Source organism: Phalacrocorax aristotelis, chromosome 4, assembly GCF_949628215.1.
Source record: "Phalacrocorax aristotelis chromosome 4, bGulAri2.1, whole genome shotgun sequence".
Taxonomy (NCBI): domain Eukaryota; kingdom Metazoa; phylum Chordata; class Aves; order Suliformes; family Phalacrocoracidae; genus Phalacrocorax; species Phalacrocorax aristotelis.
Window position 1 is genome coordinate 3,295,149 of NC_134279.1, and position 21,952 is coordinate 3,317,100.

Consider the following 21,952-nt stretch of genomic DNA (forward strand, 5'->3'; position numbering starts at 1 on the left):
AAGAGAGCTGTTTGGGAACGCAAAACTAATGCTCCCTCCTCCCTCACGCACAAGCCAAATGAGCGAATGTAAGAAATCCCGTGCGCTTTGAGGCTGATTTAATCTAAAAGCTTTTATATGTAAGAGTGTGCTTCAGTTTGTTTGCATCTTGCTGTCTCTAGACAGCTTGCATTTGCAGGTATTGGCTGCGCTGTCTAATTAAAGAGTAGAAAGACTCAGATCAAAAGCAAGTACAAGCCGAGCAGCCAGCAACTACTGGAAATCTGCAACCAGCAGCACCGTGTCTGGTGACAGGGTGATACCTGCTCAGGTTGGTTTTCTTAATCCGAGGGACTGGGTGCGTGACAGAGGCGTTTGTGCCAAGGTGGCAGCTGAACTGCACGTCTAGGTCAAAGACTGTAAAAGTTAAGTAAGTTCCAGAGCCTCGTTCAAAGAGTAGAAAACATGGGAACAAGGTATTTTTTGGCAAGGATGAGATGAATAGACAACTGAAATCCTACGTAAGCCTGTGTTTGAGTTTCATTGCCTCTCCTGTGACTTTCTCTCACTTGTGGTTGTTTGCCTTAATCTCCAGTTACATTGTGTAGTTCAGCTGTCCTCCCCTCAGCTATAATTCTGGTTTTCTTGTTATTACGACTAACGCTTCCTAATGTTTAGGGGTGATAAGACGCGTAACTCCTACGTATGTTCAAATTCTGATTCTTCCCAGTGTGTCTTTCAAGTGAACTAAAGTACTTGATAAAAACTAAGTGCCAGTGAGAGGTTGAGCCCCTAGCAAAGAAAAACTTAACTGAAGCAACCTGAGAAATACTTAAATGAAAACAAAATTGTAATAGAGCTGGGCCTGGGGGGCAGAGGTAGAAAACTTGCTGTGGAAGTATTTCAGTCAACTCTTCTTTCAGAGCAATGCTGCTTTCAGAAAGCCCAGAATAGTGCCAGTGAAAACTTCTTCTTACCTGGATAGTCCTAGATGTAATCCTATTCACAGTAAGTGCTTTTAGATTGTAGTTGTTGAAGACAGGAAATCCCTACTAGGCAGCCAAATGATTTTATTACAAAATCTGTGTGGATTTTTACATACCACGATCACTGACACTGCATGTTTATTTACATTCACAAGCAAAAGTAGTTACTTGCAAAAAAAAATGTATTTTAATACATTTAAAAAAAAAAGAAAAATCTTGCTGCAAAGTTAATTAAAAAATTAACTTCAAAGAGCTATGCTGACAAAGTGTTTCTAAGCTGCAAAATCTGGGAAGTTACAACCTAGGCTTGAAAATACTGTTTGGAATTCCATGCCAAAAGCAAAGCACAAAGTGCAGAACACATCAATGCAGTGAGACATAACGTCCCTACTTAGCTAACCAATGCTGGGGCTAAAACGCTGTTCTGCATGCTCTGTATTAATGCCTGTTAAATATACCTTCAAGGTATGTGGTCACAGTTCTTGAACTGAATCTCCTGCAATGGATTTGAGCGGCCCCCTTGGTCTCCCACACGTCTTATGTGGCAAACAGTGGCGATAAGAGAGCACGTATGCCCTGGTGGAGACAGTTGCAGGAATCTGTTGAACAAAATGGGTTCTGGTACGCCTGTGCTGAAAACAACAGGTAAGAAGTCTGTGGCAGCAAGAACCATCAAGAGCAGTGGACGGAGATGACGGCCTTCAATTTTGGAAGTTGTGCAGGTTTCAAATAATCAAACTCTGATGCAACCTCCTCCTTGCTAGCATGACTCGTTTTCATCAATCTCTATGGGGCTTTTTTCTTGGGAAGGAAATAAGGAAGAAGAAATGCTATTCTCAGGTATAGGTTGGAGTGATGGCAGGCATCTTTCTTGTAAGATTGGTGCTTCAGCCAAGTGTAAGTGAGTCTCAAAATAATCCACAGACTCCCCTTCTTGAACCTCTGCTAAAATCTGGTAGTCCCCAAAACAAATTATGCACTTCCATGGCAGGTCAATTTTGTTTAAGTAACCCAGTTCTGTTTGGTCCACAGTCAGTTTTGTTTTCTTGCTCATGTTCTTTATCTCAAAACAGAATTCTGAGCTGTTCAGTTTTCTGTAAAACTGCAGTGAAAACTGAATCCGAGAAACACGAGTATCCATTAAGTTATAACGGCAGACATTAGAATCACGGCCAAACTTGGCCATTTCATCTGCCCTGACCTGTTCTCGCTTACAGAAATTCAAGCAACGAAACATCATCTTCTCTTGGCAAGGATGATAAAAAGTCATGTGGAGACATGTTACTGTTTCTTCAGTTTCAGCTTCTTCAAAAGAGGTCATGATGAAATGCGTCCTCAGAACTTCAAGAAAGAAGTAAAATCAGAGCATGAAGCCATGGTAGTACCAAAAAGAAAACGGCTGCAGTGTGGCACGAAAACCCTTCATATACAGCCGTCATACACTAGTATATAACGTATAGTAAATTGGCTGACAGTAAATGTAACAAAACCAGTAGAACAAAGAAGTGGGAGTTGAGCCTACCCAGTTGGTGACAACCATCATTCCCCACCGCCGCGCCAAAGGTTTGTACGGTGACCACAGCGAAGTGACAGACTGCTCTGTGTTGAACTCATCCCAGCAGTCGATCTGTTGCAATGGCTATGTACCACTGCAGAACTCTGAAAAACACCCATGACTGAAAATTGCTGCCAACTAGTTCTTCATGAGGATCTCACAGGTAGATTTGTCTTTGGAAGAAATATGTCCATTTGTGGTGACAGTAACGTTTACAGACTTAATACTCCCTTTTAAGTAGTACTGTCTGGGCCTGTGTGCTCTGTTTTACAGTATAGTCCTTTTGACTAGAAGGTATCAGACAAACTACTTTTAAAAATGCAGCCTGACTTTAGGCAGTAATATTTCAAATTGTATAAAGCACTCTTTTGGCTCTTTAGTCAGAATTTACCTCTTGTATGAAACAAAATAGTGTTTAGGAGTTACTGATGTGACAGTATGTAAAATGAATGCAAATGCTGCAATATCAGCCATACATAACTAGACTTGGTGACAATTCTTCCTTTTTATTTCCCTGTCGCCCCTTGGAAAATCCCAGCTACCTGCTGCAGAAGTACTTAACTGGGCACTAAAAATAACAAATAACTTTTGGGTTTGGGGGTTTTGGTGTTTTTGATTTGTTCTTTTTTTCAGCTTCTCGCATGCAGCACGGAGGTGCTTGCTTATGAACTAAATTCTGTTCCAAAGTCTGAGCGACTGTAGTGCATCCAAATGAAATCCATGAGGCACTTCAGGAAACACTGTGATCTGGTCCTCTCTATGTGCAAGGCCTGTATTTTCCTATACTGAAATTTAGTCTAAAGAAAGAAAAGGCTATGTACTTAGAGGAACCAGAGAATGAGTTCTCAGCTCAGAGAAACGTGAGCATTGATTTAATTGGACTCATATAGTGCAGGTGTTTGTCATGTTTCTCCTTCTAGATGGCAGTAACTTCCTGACATGTCACATACTGATCCTGAGCTTCCTTATCCAAATCTAATCAGTGAGTGATGCTGAGAAGCATCTTAGAATTTAATCTGTTTTTTTATGGGTAGCTGAATCATCACTGCAGTTGTCTGACTTGTGTTTTTTTTAAAGCTAAATTATACTACTTTACATAAACTCCAAGCACAGTGAATGGTGGTGTATCAGTGTGTCACCTTCTGTGTGAAACCTCAAAATGGCTTCCTTTTTTTACCTTCAAGACAGTAACAGCAACAGTTCTGATGCAGTAGTAAAGCACCTCAGCTTGCTCACTGAAGTAGGCTATCACAGTGCTTCTACCAAGCTTAAATCATGAATTAGAAAATTTCAAGTAGCTCTCCGAGCTCGCTTTAAAATAAACTAGGAAGTAACACCTATGCTTTTGACAGAAGTACAGACAGATGCCCTGATGGCAGGTTATTTCTTTGCCATCTGTAAGACAAGCTGCAGTGGCACTGGTATCTGTTCCTCCTCCTGCTGGTATGCCTCAGCTCCACTGAGCTGGAGGATAGGTCGTTTCTTTCTCTGCTTAGTTCTGCCCTTGGCTGTTTTGCACCAGTAAAGATGATGTGAGACATTAGACGAGGTCAGCTTTGGTTACAGGGGAAAACGTAGTCATTTCACCTAGTTCGGAGATCAGCCCACAGAGACGGGGTTTTTTTTTTGTCTTGAGACTTGGGCTGAATTTGATACCAACTTAAAAGCATGTTCTGTTTCCCTTACTATCTTCCTTAACTGGTTTCTGAAATACAGCAGGAACAGGCAAAACACAGGAATACAAAGAAGCGTATTTTGAGAAACCTGCAGTATATACAGGTATCAGATCAATGCGAAAGGTTGTCTTTATTCACCTGTCTCTGAATTTTACAAATGCCTACGTTTATTCATTAGGGAAGGGGAAGAACTGCCACTGATGGCTTCAGCAGCACCCGTTGAACGTGTTTCTCTGCAGCTCCCACAGACTGCGCTACCTAGTCATCATCTACTTGTGTGCCACCTCAGGCATCCCGAGCTCAGTTGCCGAGTCCTGTGTTAAAGCTTTATCGATGTTGGACTGAACAGACTTTCAGGTAAATACTGAAGGCGTTTCTATTTACTAGATTGTATTGGATAGGAATAAGATTTCAGAGAACTCTAGCTGGAGAAGAAACCTTTCTATAATTAAATCCAGATTTCCCCTGCAACTGTAAGGTAGCCCATTGCACTGCTGTTGTCTGCACCTTAATTTGAGTCAAACAAATAGTGATCTTACTTCTTTCCCTTCTCCCAACATCACCTCCTTCAGCGTGTATCACTATCCTCCTCTTTAGAAACGGGAAAATGACACGAGAGCATTAAGAACAAGGATGCCTGACTATAGGGGTCCTACTTGAGTGTTTAACCGTGTATTTAAGAGCTATAACTCTTTACCTACAACTTATTGCTCAGAGAGCTCTGCCGCTTTGCTTTTGCAAAACAGAACTTAAGCATTCAACCTGGGTATCAAGAAGAATAACGTCTGTTTTGTCCTTTAACTTTCCTTTTAAATAATCATTAACTTTAAGCCCGGGGCACTGCAGAATATCATTTTTGAGTACATTACACAAGGAGAGCTATCCTTTTTGTCTCCTCCAGACTCCCCACTGTGGGCACTAGCCTGTCTTTCGCCCTCCACGGGAGATGGCGTAGGAGGCTGGCAGACCACAGCTTGCATTTCCAGCTAGTTTCATCCCGCATGCTGGCGTGCGTACACGTTACAAGGCAAACGTACTTCTGACAGGTCCCAACTTGGGAGTGCAATCTCATTTTTCCTACAAATATCATCTTTGCTGGTATGTGAGAATGTGCCCGAGCTGTCGCCCACCCTGGGCGCACAGCCCAGCTCACCTGCATAGAGGGCAGGACCTCGTGAAAGTGCTCGCCACCGAAGCTGCCACCTCTGTCAGGGCTTAATCGAAGCAATCCTACTCTCTCCCCTCTGGCCGCACCAGGGGAGCCGGCCCGCAGCCGCCGGCCCACGCCCCCTCACCCCGCACCTCAGCCCGGCCTTCCCCCTCACCTGTCCGGCGGGAGCGACGCCCGCCTCCGGCTGCCCTCCGTCCTGAGGGGAGCGGGGAGCGGACTTCAGTCGCCTGCCGGAGGGTCTGCGCAGAGCGGGCTGTCGTCTCCGAGGGTTCCGATGGCTCCTCAACTCCCGGTAGCTCCGCGGGTCGAGGCGGGAAGCGGCGGCGGCGCGGCGGGCAGCGCCCTCCCGCCAGCGGGGCGGGGGCTGGCCCTGAGGGGAGGCGGGAAGCGGCGGGAGGCGCTGGGGCTGCCTGCGGACCTGGCGGGGTGAGCTGAACGTTATTTTTCCAAAAAGTATTCCGAGTACGCTTTTTATTATAGCAAATAAACCGAAAAATAAATAAAAATCAGCCTCAGCTCTGTCTGGGGTTTTATGTGGACATCCAAAAACCTCACGCTCCTGAGTAACTTATTCAAACCAATAGTCACAGTGATGTCAAGGATGTGATCCAGAGTTTGCAGGCTCAAGTTTCAGGCAAAATAATTTGTTTCACCCGCTCCATGTCCAAAATTAACACTTTGAAGAGTAAAACCCTTCAGTAAGGAGCTTGTTATAAGCACAACAGTTGAGTGGTGATGTTCTTAAATCGAGTGTTTTAAAGTATTTGGTTATTTGCTTTCAGAAACAGTGGTTCAGCTTCATTGTGCTGCCTTTGGGGGAAAAAAAAAAAAAAGGATCTTTCCTTGGCCACTGCTCTAAGCTGAGCTGGAAACTGTTTTATTAGAATTCCTGAGGCAGCCCAGTCATCTGGTAGGAAAAAATGAGCAATTCTCTCTCTCTCAGCTGCTTCATTTTTCTTACAAAGCAAGATTACTCCCAATTACTGAACAAGAGGGCAGAGTGCAGAAAAAAGCCGCTTTCATCTTGTTCTGAATCCTAGATGCTTGGTCTTCTCCCTTACCTGTGCTGTGTTGTGACTAGCAGGGTGTTGTTCCTGGATAGTTACTGTAGTTTTATTGCTTTGAGATGGACAGTGAAATACTGTATTGGTTCTTTTAAACTATTTTTCAATTGCAGGTTCCTTGTGTTTATTCAACAAACAAGTAAATTACTCGTGGGTTGATAAGTTCCTTTGTAGTTCTTGTAGGATAGCTTTTATCTGTACATAGGCTAATACGCCTGCTGCGTATGCCCGTCTCCCTTTCCATCAGAAAAAAAAGGGGTTAGACTGTTTTCCAAGAAGTCACGCTGAAAAGCAGAGAAGGAAAATAGATTCTTCCAAGTTTCTCCCTTAGCAGAATGCCTTTTCTGCAGCGGGCAGGGCTGGGCGTGTGCGCTCACACAAAAGCACTTTGCTGCTTTCTGAAAAAAGCCAGAGTTGTGCAACTCTGTTTATTGCGTCTGTTGATGGTTGTAATTCCTGTCAGCCCTTTGGTTCCGGAAACAGCCTACTTCCTGGACCACGAGAGAGCTTTTCTGATAGGATTATTTCGATGCTTGTACCTGTTGAGGTATGTATGTACCCTTTCTTTTTTTCCCAGGGTTATGTAACCTCATATTAACTACATATTCCTTATTAGTTTAATGTTTAAACATAGCTCTATGTGACTGCGAACAGGAGAGGACAGGAACTGGGTTTACTGCTCCTCTTTTCTGTAACTTTCTAACTGAAATGTTGCCAGCTTCAGGAAAACCACTCCAGGTTTGCCCCGTATGAGAAAAATATTCGGGTACTGTGTGTTTATGGGTTTATTGGGTGACTTTTTCTCTGCTCAAATGGTTATGTGCTTTAGTAAAATTAATTCCTGTATTATTACAATAATGTCTTTTTTAATTGACGTTTCTTTGGTCCAAAGCGAAACTGCAGATAAGCGTGTGAAGCTTTGTAGGGCTGAGCTGCACCACGTGGTGAGCAAGCCTCTGGGACGTGGGCTAGGGGAGCTGATGCCAATGTTAACCTAGTATCTCGGGCTGCTGTCTTGTTTTGTGTTGTCAGCATAACCCCTTCCTCCTCAGAGGCTGTGATTTTCCCAGATGTGTTTTCCTTTCCATAGCATTAATCTATTCTGGCATCCCTCGAGTTATCCAGCAGATAAGCATGCTTATGGCAAGTTGAGCATTCCCATGCCAGACTGCAAAGCCAGTGGCACGTGGCATTGCTCTGGATTCAGAAGATGGCGTGGGATATGAAAATAAAGGTGTAGCATAACTGTGCTCTCCTATCCAGTTGCCTTTCAGCTGGTTGGTTTTCAGACACCTCTATTTGTTGCCTTGCCAATCACTAGAGAGTATAGGAAGGCCTAGGAAAAGTCAGGCTTGTTACTTTGAATGGATATTTCCTGCTTTCGTATGCCTGGTGTGGCATCTCTGTGTAATTACCTGGATGTATCTGGGCTAATAAATGTGAAGGCTGAAAGACTGAGGTGGTTTTGGCTTGGTTGTGGTGTATTGTTGTTTAACAACTGATTCATAAGGCTTTGGCTAACTCCAGAGCCTAAGTAGCCAAATCTGGAAAATGGAAAAATACTAGCAACTCTTATTTTTTTCAGTCATGATCAGCTTTAAAAATCTGAGAGTCAGCAAGGGCAAATGTTTCTTCTTGTTCTTGGGAAATTCGTGGTAGGTCAGAAGAGCTATAGGAAGCGTATTCTGGTGGGTTAGTGAGTGTGGAAGGATTGGTTTTGGGTATCTGTGTTCCAGCTAATTCATTCTGAATGACTCAGTGTGAAGCCTGTCTTCCTTAACTTCCTCCATGAGTTTTAACATACCATAAGAAACCTCACCAGAACATCCCTGAGGTTTTTTTTTGAGCGCCCTGGCACGTGGTGCAGTTGGCATGGCTGTGCAATGGTCTGCCTGGCCAGTCACAAGTTGGGAGTGCTGTGATAACATTTCTCTGACACTCAGGCATCGTGTCCTTTATAGTTCTGTCTCTCTTATTGCGTAAAAGCTTTTCTGTGGACGTTTGAGGCAAGATATGAACCCAGTCTAGACCAGTCTGAAACTTCCTACTTCTCTCTGCTATTTAAATTAACACGATGGAAGTATCTTGTTGGATCAGTAGCAAGTCTGGCCTGATTTTAGGGGTGCTGAGATTTTACCACGGTTCTGTCCTTCCCTCCTCGGGCCAGATCTTAAATGTGGCTATCAAGACTGCTGATGGAGCGCTTCAGTTTGCCAGCTGTGTGACAGGATGGATGCAGGTGTAAAGGGTGACTGCACTTGTAAATGTTGTGCAAGTGCGATTTCTGTGGTTTTCTGGTGGCCCTTTTGGTTACTGGCTTTCCCATTCACTGATGTGGCTTGTCAGTGGTGTCGTCATGTGAATACTGAAGGAGATGCTGTGACCTTGCGAGACCTCTTACCTCAAACTTCGCCTTAAAAATAATTGCAGTGGATTTGAATGCATTGGGTTTGGTTTTAAGACAAATATGTAGAGGTGCTGTTTTTCTGCAGGGTTGGCCTCTCGCCACAAGGGGACATAAGCAATGCGTTAGTGTTTCGGTGTCATGGGTGTGGAAGAGATGAAGTGCTGCAGAAGGTTACCAGAAAGCCTGCAAAGAGTGCAATAGGTGAGGAAGTTGCTCCGTGCAGCCATCTCCGTGTGTTCCCCTTTTTTTGCGTGACCCTGTGAGCATGGCTCCTGAGGGACGTGTGCCCTGTTTGCTGACTTTCCCCATCATTAAATGCCTGGCTCTCATATTGCTGTGGCAGGTGCCTGTTCCGTGGGCCTGGGCGTGCTGGCTGGCAGGGGGCACGCTGCCATTGCACCTCACCTGTCTCTGGGCTTGCTTTCCTCTTTGCATGGTACGGGGCTGACCTGAAATCATCCTCTCATTCAGGGATGCGCAGACACAGAGGAGGGGGTTGGCGAGAGCTGATTCCTGCTTTAGAGTCATAAAATCCAGGCTGGTGGACGTGCGTGTTCGTGCATATGCAATGCTAGGGTATAATGTTCACTGCCTACACCTGTAATGTGCCTTTCTGGTTCAAGTACCAAGCGGTGTTCTCCTGCTGCTCCTCTTCTCTGCTTCACAGCCCATTTCTTGATCCAAAGCACCTTAGTGCTGTTGAGGGTACAGGGGCAGGAGCCAGTAGGTGGCAATGTGTGACCAGACATGGGAAGCCACCATTTGTTTGTTTTTTTTATTTTATGGGGGTTATTTGGTATTCTTGCTTTTTTTAAGTCTGAAACTTCATTTTGATATTGCAAGAGCTGTTGTGGTACTTGTAAGTTAATGGTAATAATGGCAGTGGTAATGTCCAAGGGTTGGTTTGGGAAAGGTGTAACAAAGTACGCAACAACTTATAGCTAAGTTTTATAGTGAGTTATTACTGTACAGCGACCAAGTGTCTCCTGTTCAAACAGGAAAGAAATATACCCATCTCAAAGGCATGTGTATTCCAAAGATAACTCAAGATATTCAGCTGGAACTTGTGTGACAGGGAGGAGATATGCATGGGAAGGAGGTGCATTCACTGAACTTTTAGATCCCACTGCCAAGAACAGCTCCACGGTATGAAGCGGGGAGGTGGTCTGTCAAAGGAAGAAGGGAGAGCACAGTTCTGTTTGTGTTTACATATTACATTGCTCCTTGTTTACTCAGGAAAAACAACTCTTCCATTTTCCCATCTTATCTGACCTGAATAAACTGACGAGGAAGCTCACTTGGACTACTGAAGAGACTATTTCTTATAAGATAGACTTTGTTTATGCCACTCTCCAAGCTCTCATTTTCTTTCTATTTCACGGTCTGCCCTTGGTCCTCCTTCTGAACCCCTCTGACTTGTCTCCTTTGCTGCTTTCTTGCCTGTCTGCTATCTCAGTTTCTCTTCCATCTTCCTGCCCCCTTGCTGTCTGTTCTTCCCTTTTGCCATTCTCCTAACTGTTTTTCCTACCCCCTCTGTAGCATCCTCCACCCTTGGTTTTTTCTCTGGGGCCTTTCTCCCTCCATCTGGATTCTCTCCTTTTCATCCATCCCTTATTTCCACTTCATCCCCAGTCTGCTTTTGCTGCTTGGGACTAGACACCTGTGGAGTGACTTACAGGACAAGTGAAACCAGGCAGTCATGGGGCATCAAGGAAATAAACACCGGGAAAGACTGGGAGGTGGAACAGACTGATCTGTCTGGCATCACGCAGCAAGACCCAGCAGTGGGTCCTCAGCATTTCCCTCCTTATTCTATGAAAGGATAGCTGCTCTCTCTAGAAACAACTAGTAGAGATCCAGGGATGGGAAAAGAAAGCACAGCAGGGACACTGTGGAAAGAAGTGGAGGTGTTCCTTGTGACTTGGAGCCCTTCTTATTGACAGTCGTGTCCTTTGAAGAAGGTTCATGCAGCTTGGTGGGAGAGAAGCACCTGTAATTCTAGCTTTCATGGGACAAGAAGTGGAAAAAGAAGAATAAGGGAGGTTCAGTGCCATAGAGCAAGTGCTTGCTTCTTGCTTAAAATGAAAAGCAAATAATCTTTAAGCCCTGATACAGAAGAAAAATTGTTGGCTCTTTCCTGTTGTTTTTTTCTTGAAGTTGGAACAAAGCCTGGAGTGTTAAGCATGTTGGAGCATCACATTTCTCAAGAGTGTCTTAATGAGTTACAGTAGAGCTGAAAATGAAAAAATTGTGCAACTTAGGCACAGGTTGGAGATGAGCAGTCAGTGCGCAGCTGCTGATTGTGACTGTGCTCACTGGCTTCCCTTGTGTTTTCTAATAATGGTTAGAAAGCTGTGGGGTTTTTGTTGGTGAGCCCTACGGGAGTTCTTTTTACCAGTAGCCCTGAGTTCACGTACAAAGATTCCTGTCTTTGTACGTGGAGGTGATTTACCAGTTGAAGTGTTGGTCCTCTAGTTATATGCGACTCCTGTTCTAGCTGACACATATATCTCCCTACATCTGTTATTTCGTGGAACTTCTCTCAAACTAGAGAGAGAATACCTGGCATACAGGTAAGGCTTTTCCTTCTGTAATTGCTTCCAAGAAGTGCGCAATTCGCGTGTGACTTTTTCCTGCTACAGATACCCTGTGAACTTCCAAGTATGACCTATGATACCTTCATGATATCTCAGTTTTTGACCTTGTCAGATTCACAAGCTATCTGAGACTGGGCCTTATCAAGGCTTGCTTAAGAGAAGTCTGTGTTGCCCTGGGTAGCCCAGCACGCAGCGTGACACCTTGACTGGAGTTCTGTGCAATAGGGGGCATGCCAGGAAGCGGAAGCTCTATCTTTCACATCAAATCTCACACTGAAGATCTGAACGAGAGAAGGCTTGAGCTGGTGTGTTACAACCACTGAGCGAGGGTTTATCAACCTTTGTAATATCACTGATCAACTGTGACCATTAACAGACCAAGGGTGTTCTTTGCAAGAACTGGAATAACACTCCAGGTTTCCTACAAAGATTACAGTAGAGGTAAGTATGTTCTCCCTAGGTCATAACCACTCTATTTCAGATTGATGGTCTCTGCTTTGTGCTATTTCTTCTTCCAGAGAGGTAAAATGAGGAAGCTGCACTTTCTCAAAGTGGCCTGATACCAGCAGTAATTGAAGGCAGTACAATGCATAGTTTGGCTAGTGACAGGTATTCTTAAATACTGTATTGGGAATTGATAAGGTTCTAACAATGGTAGAATCTGTTTGCTGCGTTTTAAAAAAATCTGTTTCCTCTTGCTCTGAAGCAAATCCATTGGAGTGTAAGAACTGTGACAATTGGTGCAGGCTCAAGTGAAATGCTCTGGCTGAAAGCAGAAGCTTCACGACTTCAGCACATTTTGCTCCACTTCAGCTCCATAACATCGTCTCTGTACTTACTTACACTTGCCACATGAGGGATGATGGGGTGTTGTCTCCTGGGTATATAGTATCATTTCTAAATGTGTTGGATTATCAACAGCTTGGACGAGATACTGTTTTGATAGCAAGGAGCTTAAACATTGCCTTCAATGGGACCAAGATTTTACCATAGAGACTGAATCTGCTCGCTCTGTCTGCCTTGACACAGTTGAGATGCAAGTAACTTCATTTGTATGATGCAGACTGAACAGAACGAACCTTTCCAGCTCCCTTCAAAAGCAGCAACTGAACAAAGAAAGTTATTTTGAAGAGTTAAAGATAAGCAGTAAAATAAACGGTCTTTTGCTGATACTTAGCAGGACCAGTGAATATAGTGGGGTTCCCCTCCCTTTGAATTTGTATAGATGTTAAGGTGTTAAAGATTCTGTGTTCTGTGCTGTGTGGCAATAAAAACTCTTCCATTATCTCAGTTTGTAGCATTTAAGGGCACCCAGCTGTGAGATGCAGCCTGCCTGGTAGGTACATGACCCTTTTTTATTTTTTCATTAAAGATATATATGCTCACGTCCCAAACTACTCTACCTGTGATATCTTTATGTTGTGGAGCTTACTGGCACAATACAATGCTATCTGTTTTTCTCAGATGTAGGCTTTAATTGTTGTTTCTAGTGAATCAGTTTGCCATTGCTCTTACTTTTAGGATGCCAGGTAGAAAGCGACCAAAATAGAGACCTAAAATAAATGTGAACCTTGCTGAAATAAATTTGAGCCTTTCCACGGAAAGGGATCTATGGTGGAACAGAGGCAGAAAGAGAAGACAGGAGGGAACCGTGTTTCAATAAGCGTTCTCACTTTGGCATCTTCTGTCTCGCTCCAGGTTATACTGGCTGTCACCTTTCAGCTTGAGCCATTGTAACCTGCTGTATTTCAGAAGCCTTGCTGGGCTGCGAGAGAGGGGATTTGCCCAAGGAAGCAGGTGCCTGGTTCATCTTTACCTTTTATTGTTCTGGCAGCAGTTGCTGTCTGATGATGTTTAGAAACAGGCATTTGTATTACTGGAGACGCAGAGGCTCCGGCTGTAAATTGGCGTTGTACCTCTTCCCTCTTGTGCAGCTCCTTGCTTTGGACTAGGGAGGGTCTGTCCCTCACAGAAACTCCTGGTGATGAAAACAGTAGGATTTAACAGCACGGGGAGCATTGGTTTATGGCTCTGTGTATAGTCTCACAAGGGAACACTGTTCAATAGGCTTCAAAGTGATTCAGCTGTGGCATAACCGTGGCTGTGGCCACATGTAATATAGCCTGTAGCTCTTTAAAGAGGATTAGCCTTAGATCAGGGACAGCATTCATTGCTGGATTTCATGTAAAGTAGAATATGCTAATGAAATGGAAATGTCTACAGCAAACATTGCATAATATTGTAAACCTCAAAATTGAGCATTGTGTCTTGATATCTCTGCTGGAAGTCAGACTTTCATATTTTTTGTTACTCGGAGAAAAACTGAAGTTTGTAACATCACCACAAGCTCTCCACAGTAAATTAAGATATAGATTGCAGTTTTACAAGCTAAGGTAAAAAGATAACAACAGACACTTGGGGGTGACTTCTCAAATACTGAATACTTTCACGATGTCATAGCCCTCTGATAGAGGCAAAATCCACCACATCTGAAAATATCATTTGGGATTTCTGCAACAGGTGTAGGCTCTGTTTGATCCTGCGTTCTCTCCCTGTCTGCCCTTCTTTTGCTTTAAACACCGTGTTTGCGCTTACAAGTTTTGGCATTGGTCCTGCAGAGAGACAGTATTTCTGACATACGTTTCTGAGGCGTTTCATCTCTTTAAGGCACCTTCTGTCTGTCCATCGGCCCCTCTGGTGGTCCAGTAGGCTTGGTTTGGCCTCTCATATTTCAGTTTCGTGCTAGTCTTCCGAATGCTTGAAGTTTTAATATTGTATATATGTAAAAAAAAAAAGCCCCCAAGTTTTAAGGTGATCTGCAATTCAAACTGTCTGACCTGATATGTCGTGAAGGATTTTATTTGCAAAAGGTCATGAGCATCACTCAAAGTTGTTTTAGTGGGAGCACTGGGAAGTCACTGGTCACTTCTGAAAACCTTGGTTGTGCTGTTGCATGTAAAGGAACCCATTCTTACTCTATCAATGTGCTGTATGTAGATTATTAAACCTAGAATCATCTTTATTTTTCATGTCGTGTTCTTAAGCATCACAGGAAATTCGTTACCCTGATATTAAGCTGACTCAGTGCCTGGACTTGAAACGTTTGACATGGAAGCGTTTAGAGCTCTATGGGTGCTTTCTTCCTCACACAGGCAAGCTGGCATTCATGTGAGGCTCTGTCTTACCAGCCCAGCGGTGCATATTTGTGGCCTGGGGTTTGATGCCCACGCAGCACATAGAGACAAATGCTAGGTATAAAATACAGTGATAGACAATATATATCCCAATGGGCCATTTTGCTTTTGTGGACTTACAATTAATGACTTGAAGTGCCTCATCCCAGACTGCTGGGGAATAGAAGTCCAAATAAATCCTTTGGGAAGAAGACCTTTCTGGCTCAACTTCCAAAACTTCATTACTTAGTAGTGTTTTCTTTCCACACAGCTCCATGTTTTAGGTTTTTGTTGTTCTGGGATTTATTTTTTATGGTGGTGGATAGGGTTGGGTTTTTTCATTTTGCTGACTGGAAGGGTTTTTTTTCTGTAGACGTGGAGGGTGGTGATACATATTCATGAAAGAGAAGTCTTTCCAGCCTCTGCTCGCATTGACAAAGACTTAGCTGTTTCACACAGCAAGCTGACTGGAATTGTGTGGGGCCTGCCTGACCAGATTAGAGCAAACAGCCAGCTTATTCCTCCAGTTGTCAGGCCTCCCCTTCCTAACAATTTCCCCAATTGTCATTTTGACAAGGCTGTCATTAGGTGATGGCTTCTTTTGGCCATTTTCAGATAATTTCCTTAACTTCCATTTTATTTGACGACAAGTAGTTTGGGAGAGAAAGGAAGTGCTTCAGTAGTTTAAGGGTTTGTCACTTCAAAGGCATCTTTGATCTAAAAATATGTGCTGTACCAAATTCATTATGTCTTTTTCTTTTTTTAAGAACTTCTTAATTTATTGATCTGCCCCTCAATTATTCCCTTTTTTTTTTTGCATCCCCTAGTAGTACATGAGATACCAATGGTGAGGGGAGAGTGCCCAAATGGCCTCTCTGAAAAGTCATGACCAGGGCAAAACAACAGGTGCTTTTGTTCAGCACCCAGCGCTGGCTCAATCGCGGATCTGGTTTTAGCCAGAGGTCCTCCCCGCTCCTGTTGTGGGAGGGATGCACAGCTGGGTGTAAAGCTTGCTTAAAAACTGGGAGTCAGAGAATGTTTGGTAAGGAATGGCTTATTGCATGTTTCATATTTGTCTGGGTTGCTCCTCTGGCATAACTGAATGGCCTGGAAACATGGCTCTAGGGCGGCGAACGTTTAGCAAACCGGAGTTTGTGTAGTTGGGTGATTGGTTTTGGCTCCCTGGTACCCTCTCCTGCCAGCTCCATGCAGTGGGCAGTTGCTGCGTGCTTTTGGCTTATACAGGGTTCTGTGGGTGATGGTCCCCCCTGCCTGCCCACCCCCCGAGACCCTACACCCTGACTGCTCCTACTAAAACGCTGGCAAATGACCTTCTCTGATTAAGGGTAGCTTTGAAGTTAAGCTCGGGAGTTCTCATTTTTTTAATAGAAGTAACTTTACTGAAGCTCTGCTTTGTGGCTATGCTGCACTAAGAAATACCAAACCTCATTCTAATAAACAAACCCAGCAAAGCTCTTTTCCTCATTTGCTTGCAACTTAAATGCTCTTCCCCAAAGCACTAAGCTTGGCTTTGGAGCAGGCAGGTGCAGCGGCTGTTAAGTTGCTTACCCGACCCATCCACCTAAGGGGGCACCCTCGGAGTTGGTGATCCTTACGGATCCCTTCCCACTCGAGATACTCTGATTCCTAAGTGCAGGTCTTCACGGGCAGAGTTTTTCTTCGGGTGCTTGGTTTAGACCACTGCAGGGAGAGCGGATTGTGGTGGAGGTTTGAAAGTGGATCAAGAGCTGGGCTTTTGCCATGCCTGCTGTAGCTGTGTCGGGCACTGGGCTTCGCTTTGACCCCTCCTCTGCTTTTAAGGACTGACAAAACTCTGTTCTTAGCTGCAGCAGTGTAAATCCATTGCAGTAGCCCATTATGCTAGCCTTATGCAGGCTTTGCTGAGGCTGGGATTTGTTCTGTATTAATATTAATATCTGTTCTACCTAATTACTTCAGCTTTTTCTGTAACGTTACCTCCTTCTTATACCCAGCCGGCTAAACACCACCTTGCTGCTGGAGGCTGTTCTTGATCCCATTTCTAAACAGAAGCACTTCTGCTTCAGCTCTGGCTGGGGTAGCTGTGCAGAGGCTGGCTTTTTTTTTTCCCCCTTTGCCTGCTAATTGGCTGAGACCACCAGAATTTGGAGGACACAGATGTCACTGATAGTTTGCCTAGGGAGCACATTCATGCCCATCTGTTGCAGTCTAGAAGGCTGTTCATATATCCACAAGGCCTTCATTTAATTCTTGTCAGAAAGTAATGTAAATCCAGTTTACCTCAGAGGTCACAGCCAAGATTTATGCCAATGAGCCCCCTGCAATTTACACACACTGTAGTTGTATAGGATGAAAAGAAAGCCTTTCATGTTGGTGCATATTAACAAGAAAGCTTGCCTTAGGAGAGGCTTTTTGATTGAGATTCTTCCTTATTTTAATACAGCCAATGCCAGTTGGTATATCCAGCTTTACCAAAAGAAAACATCTAATCTTTAAGCTAGAGAAGTAAACTAACTAACTAAATAAAGCCCCTAGCAAATCGATTTTTTTTTTAAAACCATTTTTTCTCTTTCATGTGGCAGAGCCTCCGCGTAGTGAAAAGAAAGGTAAATGCTCTGGAAAAACACAAGCATGTGTGCATTGAAATAGTCAGGAAAGTGAATTGTGTTCTGTGAAAGATATTAACTTGATCACTGAAACCTTTGTGAAATTATCATAAGCCTGTTTCTTTCCTGTTTATTTTTACCTCAAGCTGCCAAATCTGAAAATAAAGTTGAGCCTGTTTATTTTTGACACACGTAATAGGAAGGACTCCAGAAGGCTTGTGCACAAATCCGCAGGAGGGAGAGCAGCTGAGGCTGCTGTACGATGTGCGTGGTCCCTGTTACCTGCTGAAGGAAAAAAAATACCAGCCTCAATGTTCAATCGCTCATCTAGGAACAATCTTTTGCCATTTTTAAAGTGTCCCTACAGAAAGCAAGGGGAGACAAAATCTGCTAATATGGAGTGAAGATGAGACCATAACTCGATCAGCTGCAGGAGGGGGTGAAGCTAGAATAGCTCCAGCACTGGAAAGTGGATTTTGCTGAGTTGGAGGCAAGGATTCCTGCCCCAGCATGTGTGGAAAAGGTGGTCCCACCGCATGGTGTTGGCACGCCTTGTGTACGGGAAGGCCTGTTGAATTAGACCGGAGGGAAAAACTAGAAGTGCAAGTGGTGCAGATAATTGAGTTGAAAGATAGCTGTTAAAAAATAAACTCTTAAGTACTTCGGTTATTGAAATTGCTTGTAAGGGCAGGCTGAGAAGAGTGGCACACAAAGATGGATCAGGGTGTGCCAACAAGATTGCGGGGGGGTTCAGAGCTGGGCACCTCTGCTTCTTTAGGCCCAGTATAGTTTGAGGGTGTTCCTTTCATTTATACTGGCTCCACTCGAAGGCATCCTCCTTCCTTTTTCCTCCTACCTGTTCCCTAGTTTGTCCATCCAGTGGATTTTACCTTGACAAACACTTTCAAACATTATAGGCATGAAAATCAGTATCATTTGCGCGGTATCATAATGATATGTTTGAGATTAGGAGGGAGGAGAACAAGGCATTGAAATGAAAACAGGGCTCAGATTCTAAGTTCCAGTGTAGCACTTAAAATAATTAAAATGTTTATTTGAAAGTCAAAACAGGCTCAGTCATAAATAACTATCCATTCTTCAATTGATTGTGTTGAGTCCCAACCGAGAGCTCTGGGAATAAGGTTTATTTGCTCCCTGTTGGGATTAATCCATAAATGTAGTCTCCACATGGAACTCATCAGGTCTTTGCTTCCTCTTCATTAGTCTCCCTGGATCTGGAGGGTAGCCTGAATACGATGAAAATTAGGATAATATATTTTCAGAGAGAAAAGGTCTGGCGATCTCTAATTTGTGTTTCAGGACCATAATGCTGGGGAAAATTTCCCAAATTATGTTGTCTGAGAAACCAATGCTTGTTATGCTTGCTGTATTTGAAGTTTGAATGTGGCAATTACACCTTCTTTTTCTTAAAGCCTCCAAAGCTAATTGTGGTCTTAAACTAGCTAGATTGACTCCCAGGCTTCCTTCTATCCACAGGAGAACTTAAAATTCCTTTCTCTTGACAGATCTTTTGGTCTTCTAGCCCAGGGGCTCTGAAATGTCGCGGTATGGTCCATTTCTTATTAAAGAGATCATTTCACTGTAGCCCACCCAATCCTTCCCTCCCTCTTGTTCTGAACCCCAGCTCCGATTAGAGGGCAATTGCAGAAATACTTTCTCATTCCCTGAGACCTTTGTAATTTTTTCCATCATATTTGATGCAAGGATTTATTTTAATCCAGGCTCCACCCAGGAATGGCTCAGATTTTTTCATCATTTCTATTTTAAATGTCACAAATTACATCAGCCGTTTAAAAACACTCTGCCCAAAGCTGGAGTAAAGGAGCTTTCCTGTCACCAAAAAAATCTGATGCAAAATTGGTTTTGTGTTTTGAAAGTGGTAGCTACAGCATTTGTTAGTGTGTCCTTAGGAAGCATTTTTGTCCAGTTTTGCAGCATATCAAGCTGCAATTCTTATCACTTCAAAACTGTAGTCTCCTTAAAGTACTGTTTGTTAGGATTTAATGGAACTTTAAGAAATCTAATTAGTAAGCGCTGAGAGGGTTCTAAAGGCCTCTAGAAGTTTTTGCTGGTTCTGCTGTTTGGCTTTAGTCTCAGGTCCTGCATTTGCCCCGGGTCCGTAAGCTGCATGCTTGGTTATTTTCACGTCCCAGCTGTCATTCAATGCTACAGCTGTCACAAAACACAACTTACGGAGCGGCATCTGTGTAAAGGATGCTGCTAGAGTTTAAAGCTCTTTGGTGCATTTTAAGCTGATTTTATGATGCGAGTCATTGCCCCTAGTGATGGGTCTCAAAAGGCTATCTTCCTTCGGAGGACTAATGTACGGTTTATTGCACTGTTCTGTATGGTTCCAGCACTGTGTTGTCACTGCTGTTGTAAATCGTTATTTATTACTCTAAGTGTCCTTGCTGTTTATTCAGTTCTTTGGAAAAATGTACTTGAAGAAAAATTTCTCACATGCTGACATTCATATATCACTGTTAGAGATCTGGCAGTTTCCCGGTGAGTTAAATCTTTACAATCCTAGGAAGCCAAGTGCTGTACTTCTACGCTAATTTAAGCTTCCCCGCTAAGCCCCGTCAGTTCTTTGTGAGGCTTGCAGCCTGTGTGGCTCACAAAGCCACGGGGCCCTCCTCCTTACAGTAAAGACCCAAAGAGATCTTCCAGGCTGCAGCCTTCCAGCCTTTCCACGAGCTGGGTTTCAGAGGCTAGTTTTGTGCTCTGGACTGCAACATAGATAAGTTGGAACGTGTCTGTAAGCTCCCTTGCATGCTCTTAATGCTGTGTTTATTTTTGGTAAAGGCAAATGGCCCAGCACTTGTTTGCTTTAGTGCATCTTCACAGAAAATTGGGTTTGTGAACACGTATTTACCAGGGCTGTGAGGCGGCAGTTGAACACAGGCTTTCTCCAACACGCTTCTGCACGCTCTTGAAGCGGTTTCCTCTGCTCGCTTGGACCAATGGTCACAGCGGATCTGAGATTCGTCTACATGTGCTTGGTGGTTACTGGAGAGGACTCCCTAGAAAACGAGAATTTTTTTTAGGAAATCAATTACACAAAGGAATGGAGTCAGGGCCAGATGGCAGGGATGCTTGATCCCAACCTGGGAGGTACTCATGGGACGGCCGCACACTTGCTCCCACAGGGCTGGGTAATCAGATAAATCAATTAGCAGATGTCAGTGCAGTTAACAGAGCAAGCAACACTAGCATAGGTGTGTTACTGTGATAATAGCAGAGGGGGCTGCTTTTCTTTTCCCTGGTGGATACCCAGGGATGGGATCAGCTTTTCTAGACCTGGCCGGGTAGGAGGAGGGGACTCTGCTTTTCCCAAGCGTCTGCTTTCTGGGTGTTGAGAGATGTCTGTCCTTGTGACCTGGAGGTGCTTAGGGAGAAGGGAGGTTTGTGAACTAGGATGTGGACTAAGACCTTTTGCTGTGAGCAAACCCCATCAGAGTTGTGGTCTTTTTTTTTTTTTGAGGATTATTTTTGCTGGTGACAAAGCTGTCTCCCGGCTGGACTTTGGACCACACTGCAGCTGTGTCTCTGGCCCAGTCTCCTTTTGCTCCTGACGGGAGCCCCTAAATGGGCCATGTGCCTGCTTCCAACCCTTTGCCATGTGGGAGGCGATCCCAGCACCCCATTACCAGCACCCAGCTATGCTCACCTGGCTCAAACCCTGTGGGATCGTGCCCTGCATGGGGTGGCCCTGCTTGCTATTTCTTGGAGCTTAAAATGATGGAGAACCCTTTCTGAGTTTTCCTTCTACTTTGTTTCTTCTTGTCCATGGCGGGGAGAGAAGCACTAGGAGAGGCCATCAGCTATAAATTCTGCAACTGCGGCTTTCTTTTAACTTTGCCATCCTTAAGAGTTGTATTCTTAGCCTGTCTTAATACCTGCATGTGCACCTGTTTTCTAAAAACACCTCTAAATCCTCCCCCAAAAGTGGTTGAAGGAAAAGAAAGTAGAAATATCAACTTGGGCAGAGCTGTGAAGGGGAGGAAAAAGGGCAGCAATCTCACCTCAGAGTTATGTTGGAGGATGGAAACTGAACCTGAGTGCAGACTTTAACCTGCTCATGTTATAAGAACTCTGACCTGTATTGTATATTTAATTTGATTGTTTTTCCTGGTGGAGGCAAATGTCTCCCAGGTGCCAGGGAGAAAGGACAGGCTTTCTTTTAACAGCTTTCTGAGCACAGAGTTGATCGCGTGAGAGTGACAAAGACAGCAATGCAACCCGTGCTGCTCCCCAGAGCACTTTTTTCACTATACAGGCTTTTTATTCATTCATGCGGTCGACATCTCAGACACTGACAAACTTGACTTCGCTGCACCTGAGGCTTCTAGCTGTCCGCTGAGCGCCCCAGCAAACAGGCCCCATCTCAGCTGGCACCTCTGTCCCTCTCTCGTGTATGTGACAGTGGAAGGAGAAATGAGGCACGGCGTATGTGACTTGGCATCACCAGGACATCAACAGCAGACCTAAGAACTGAAGTTAGCTCCTCTGTTATCTCTGTCTGACCCTGTACTCTTGGGACTCCTTACGTAGGGAGTTGGACTTAATGATCCTTAGGGGGTCCCTTCCAACTCAAGATCTAAGATTCTGTTCTGTGATTTTAATTCTTACTAGATGATGCTTTGTACCCACCAGAACATGAAAACTGCCATCTGCTTTTGCAGCTGGTTTGAATACTGTGCCAGGACCTTCTCGG

At 44.1% G+C, this 21,952-nt stretch overlaps 2 protein-coding genes across 2 annotated transcripts in view; one reads left to right on the top strand and one right to left on the bottom strand.

Annotated features, from left to right (window-relative positions):
* Nucleotides 1-1,032: 1,032 nt before the first annotated feature.
* On the bottom strand, nt 1,033-5,726 carry TIFA (TRAF interacting protein with forkhead associated domain). The gene is made up of 2 exons (XM_075090077.1): nt 5,522-5,726; nt 1,033-2,306 (listed from the first exon to the last, which is right to left on the bottom strand). Exon 2 carries the CDS (start codon nt 2,284-2,286, stop codon nt 1,726-1,728), a length of 561 nt encoding a protein of 186 aa, XP_074946178.1. The 5' UTR covers nt 2,287-2,306; nt 5,522-5,726; the 3' UTR covers nt 1,033-1,725.
* A 1,191-nt stretch (nt 5,727-6,917) lies between these two features.
* ALPK1 (alpha kinase 1) overlaps nt 6,918-21,952 on the top strand; it is a 49,809-nt gene continuing 34,774 nt past the window's right edge. The window contains exon 1 of the mRNA XM_075090071.1: nt 6,918-6,978. The gene's annotated coding sequence lies outside the window, so the exon portion shown is untranslated. The remainder of the gene's footprint in view (nt 6,979-21,952) is intronic.

What these genes read in the sequence shown, in the direction of transcription:
- TIFA (XM_075090077.1), bottom strand. Translation starts at nt 2,286, where the DNA reads ATGACCTCTTTTGAAGAAGCTGAAACTGAAGAAACAGTAACATGTCTC.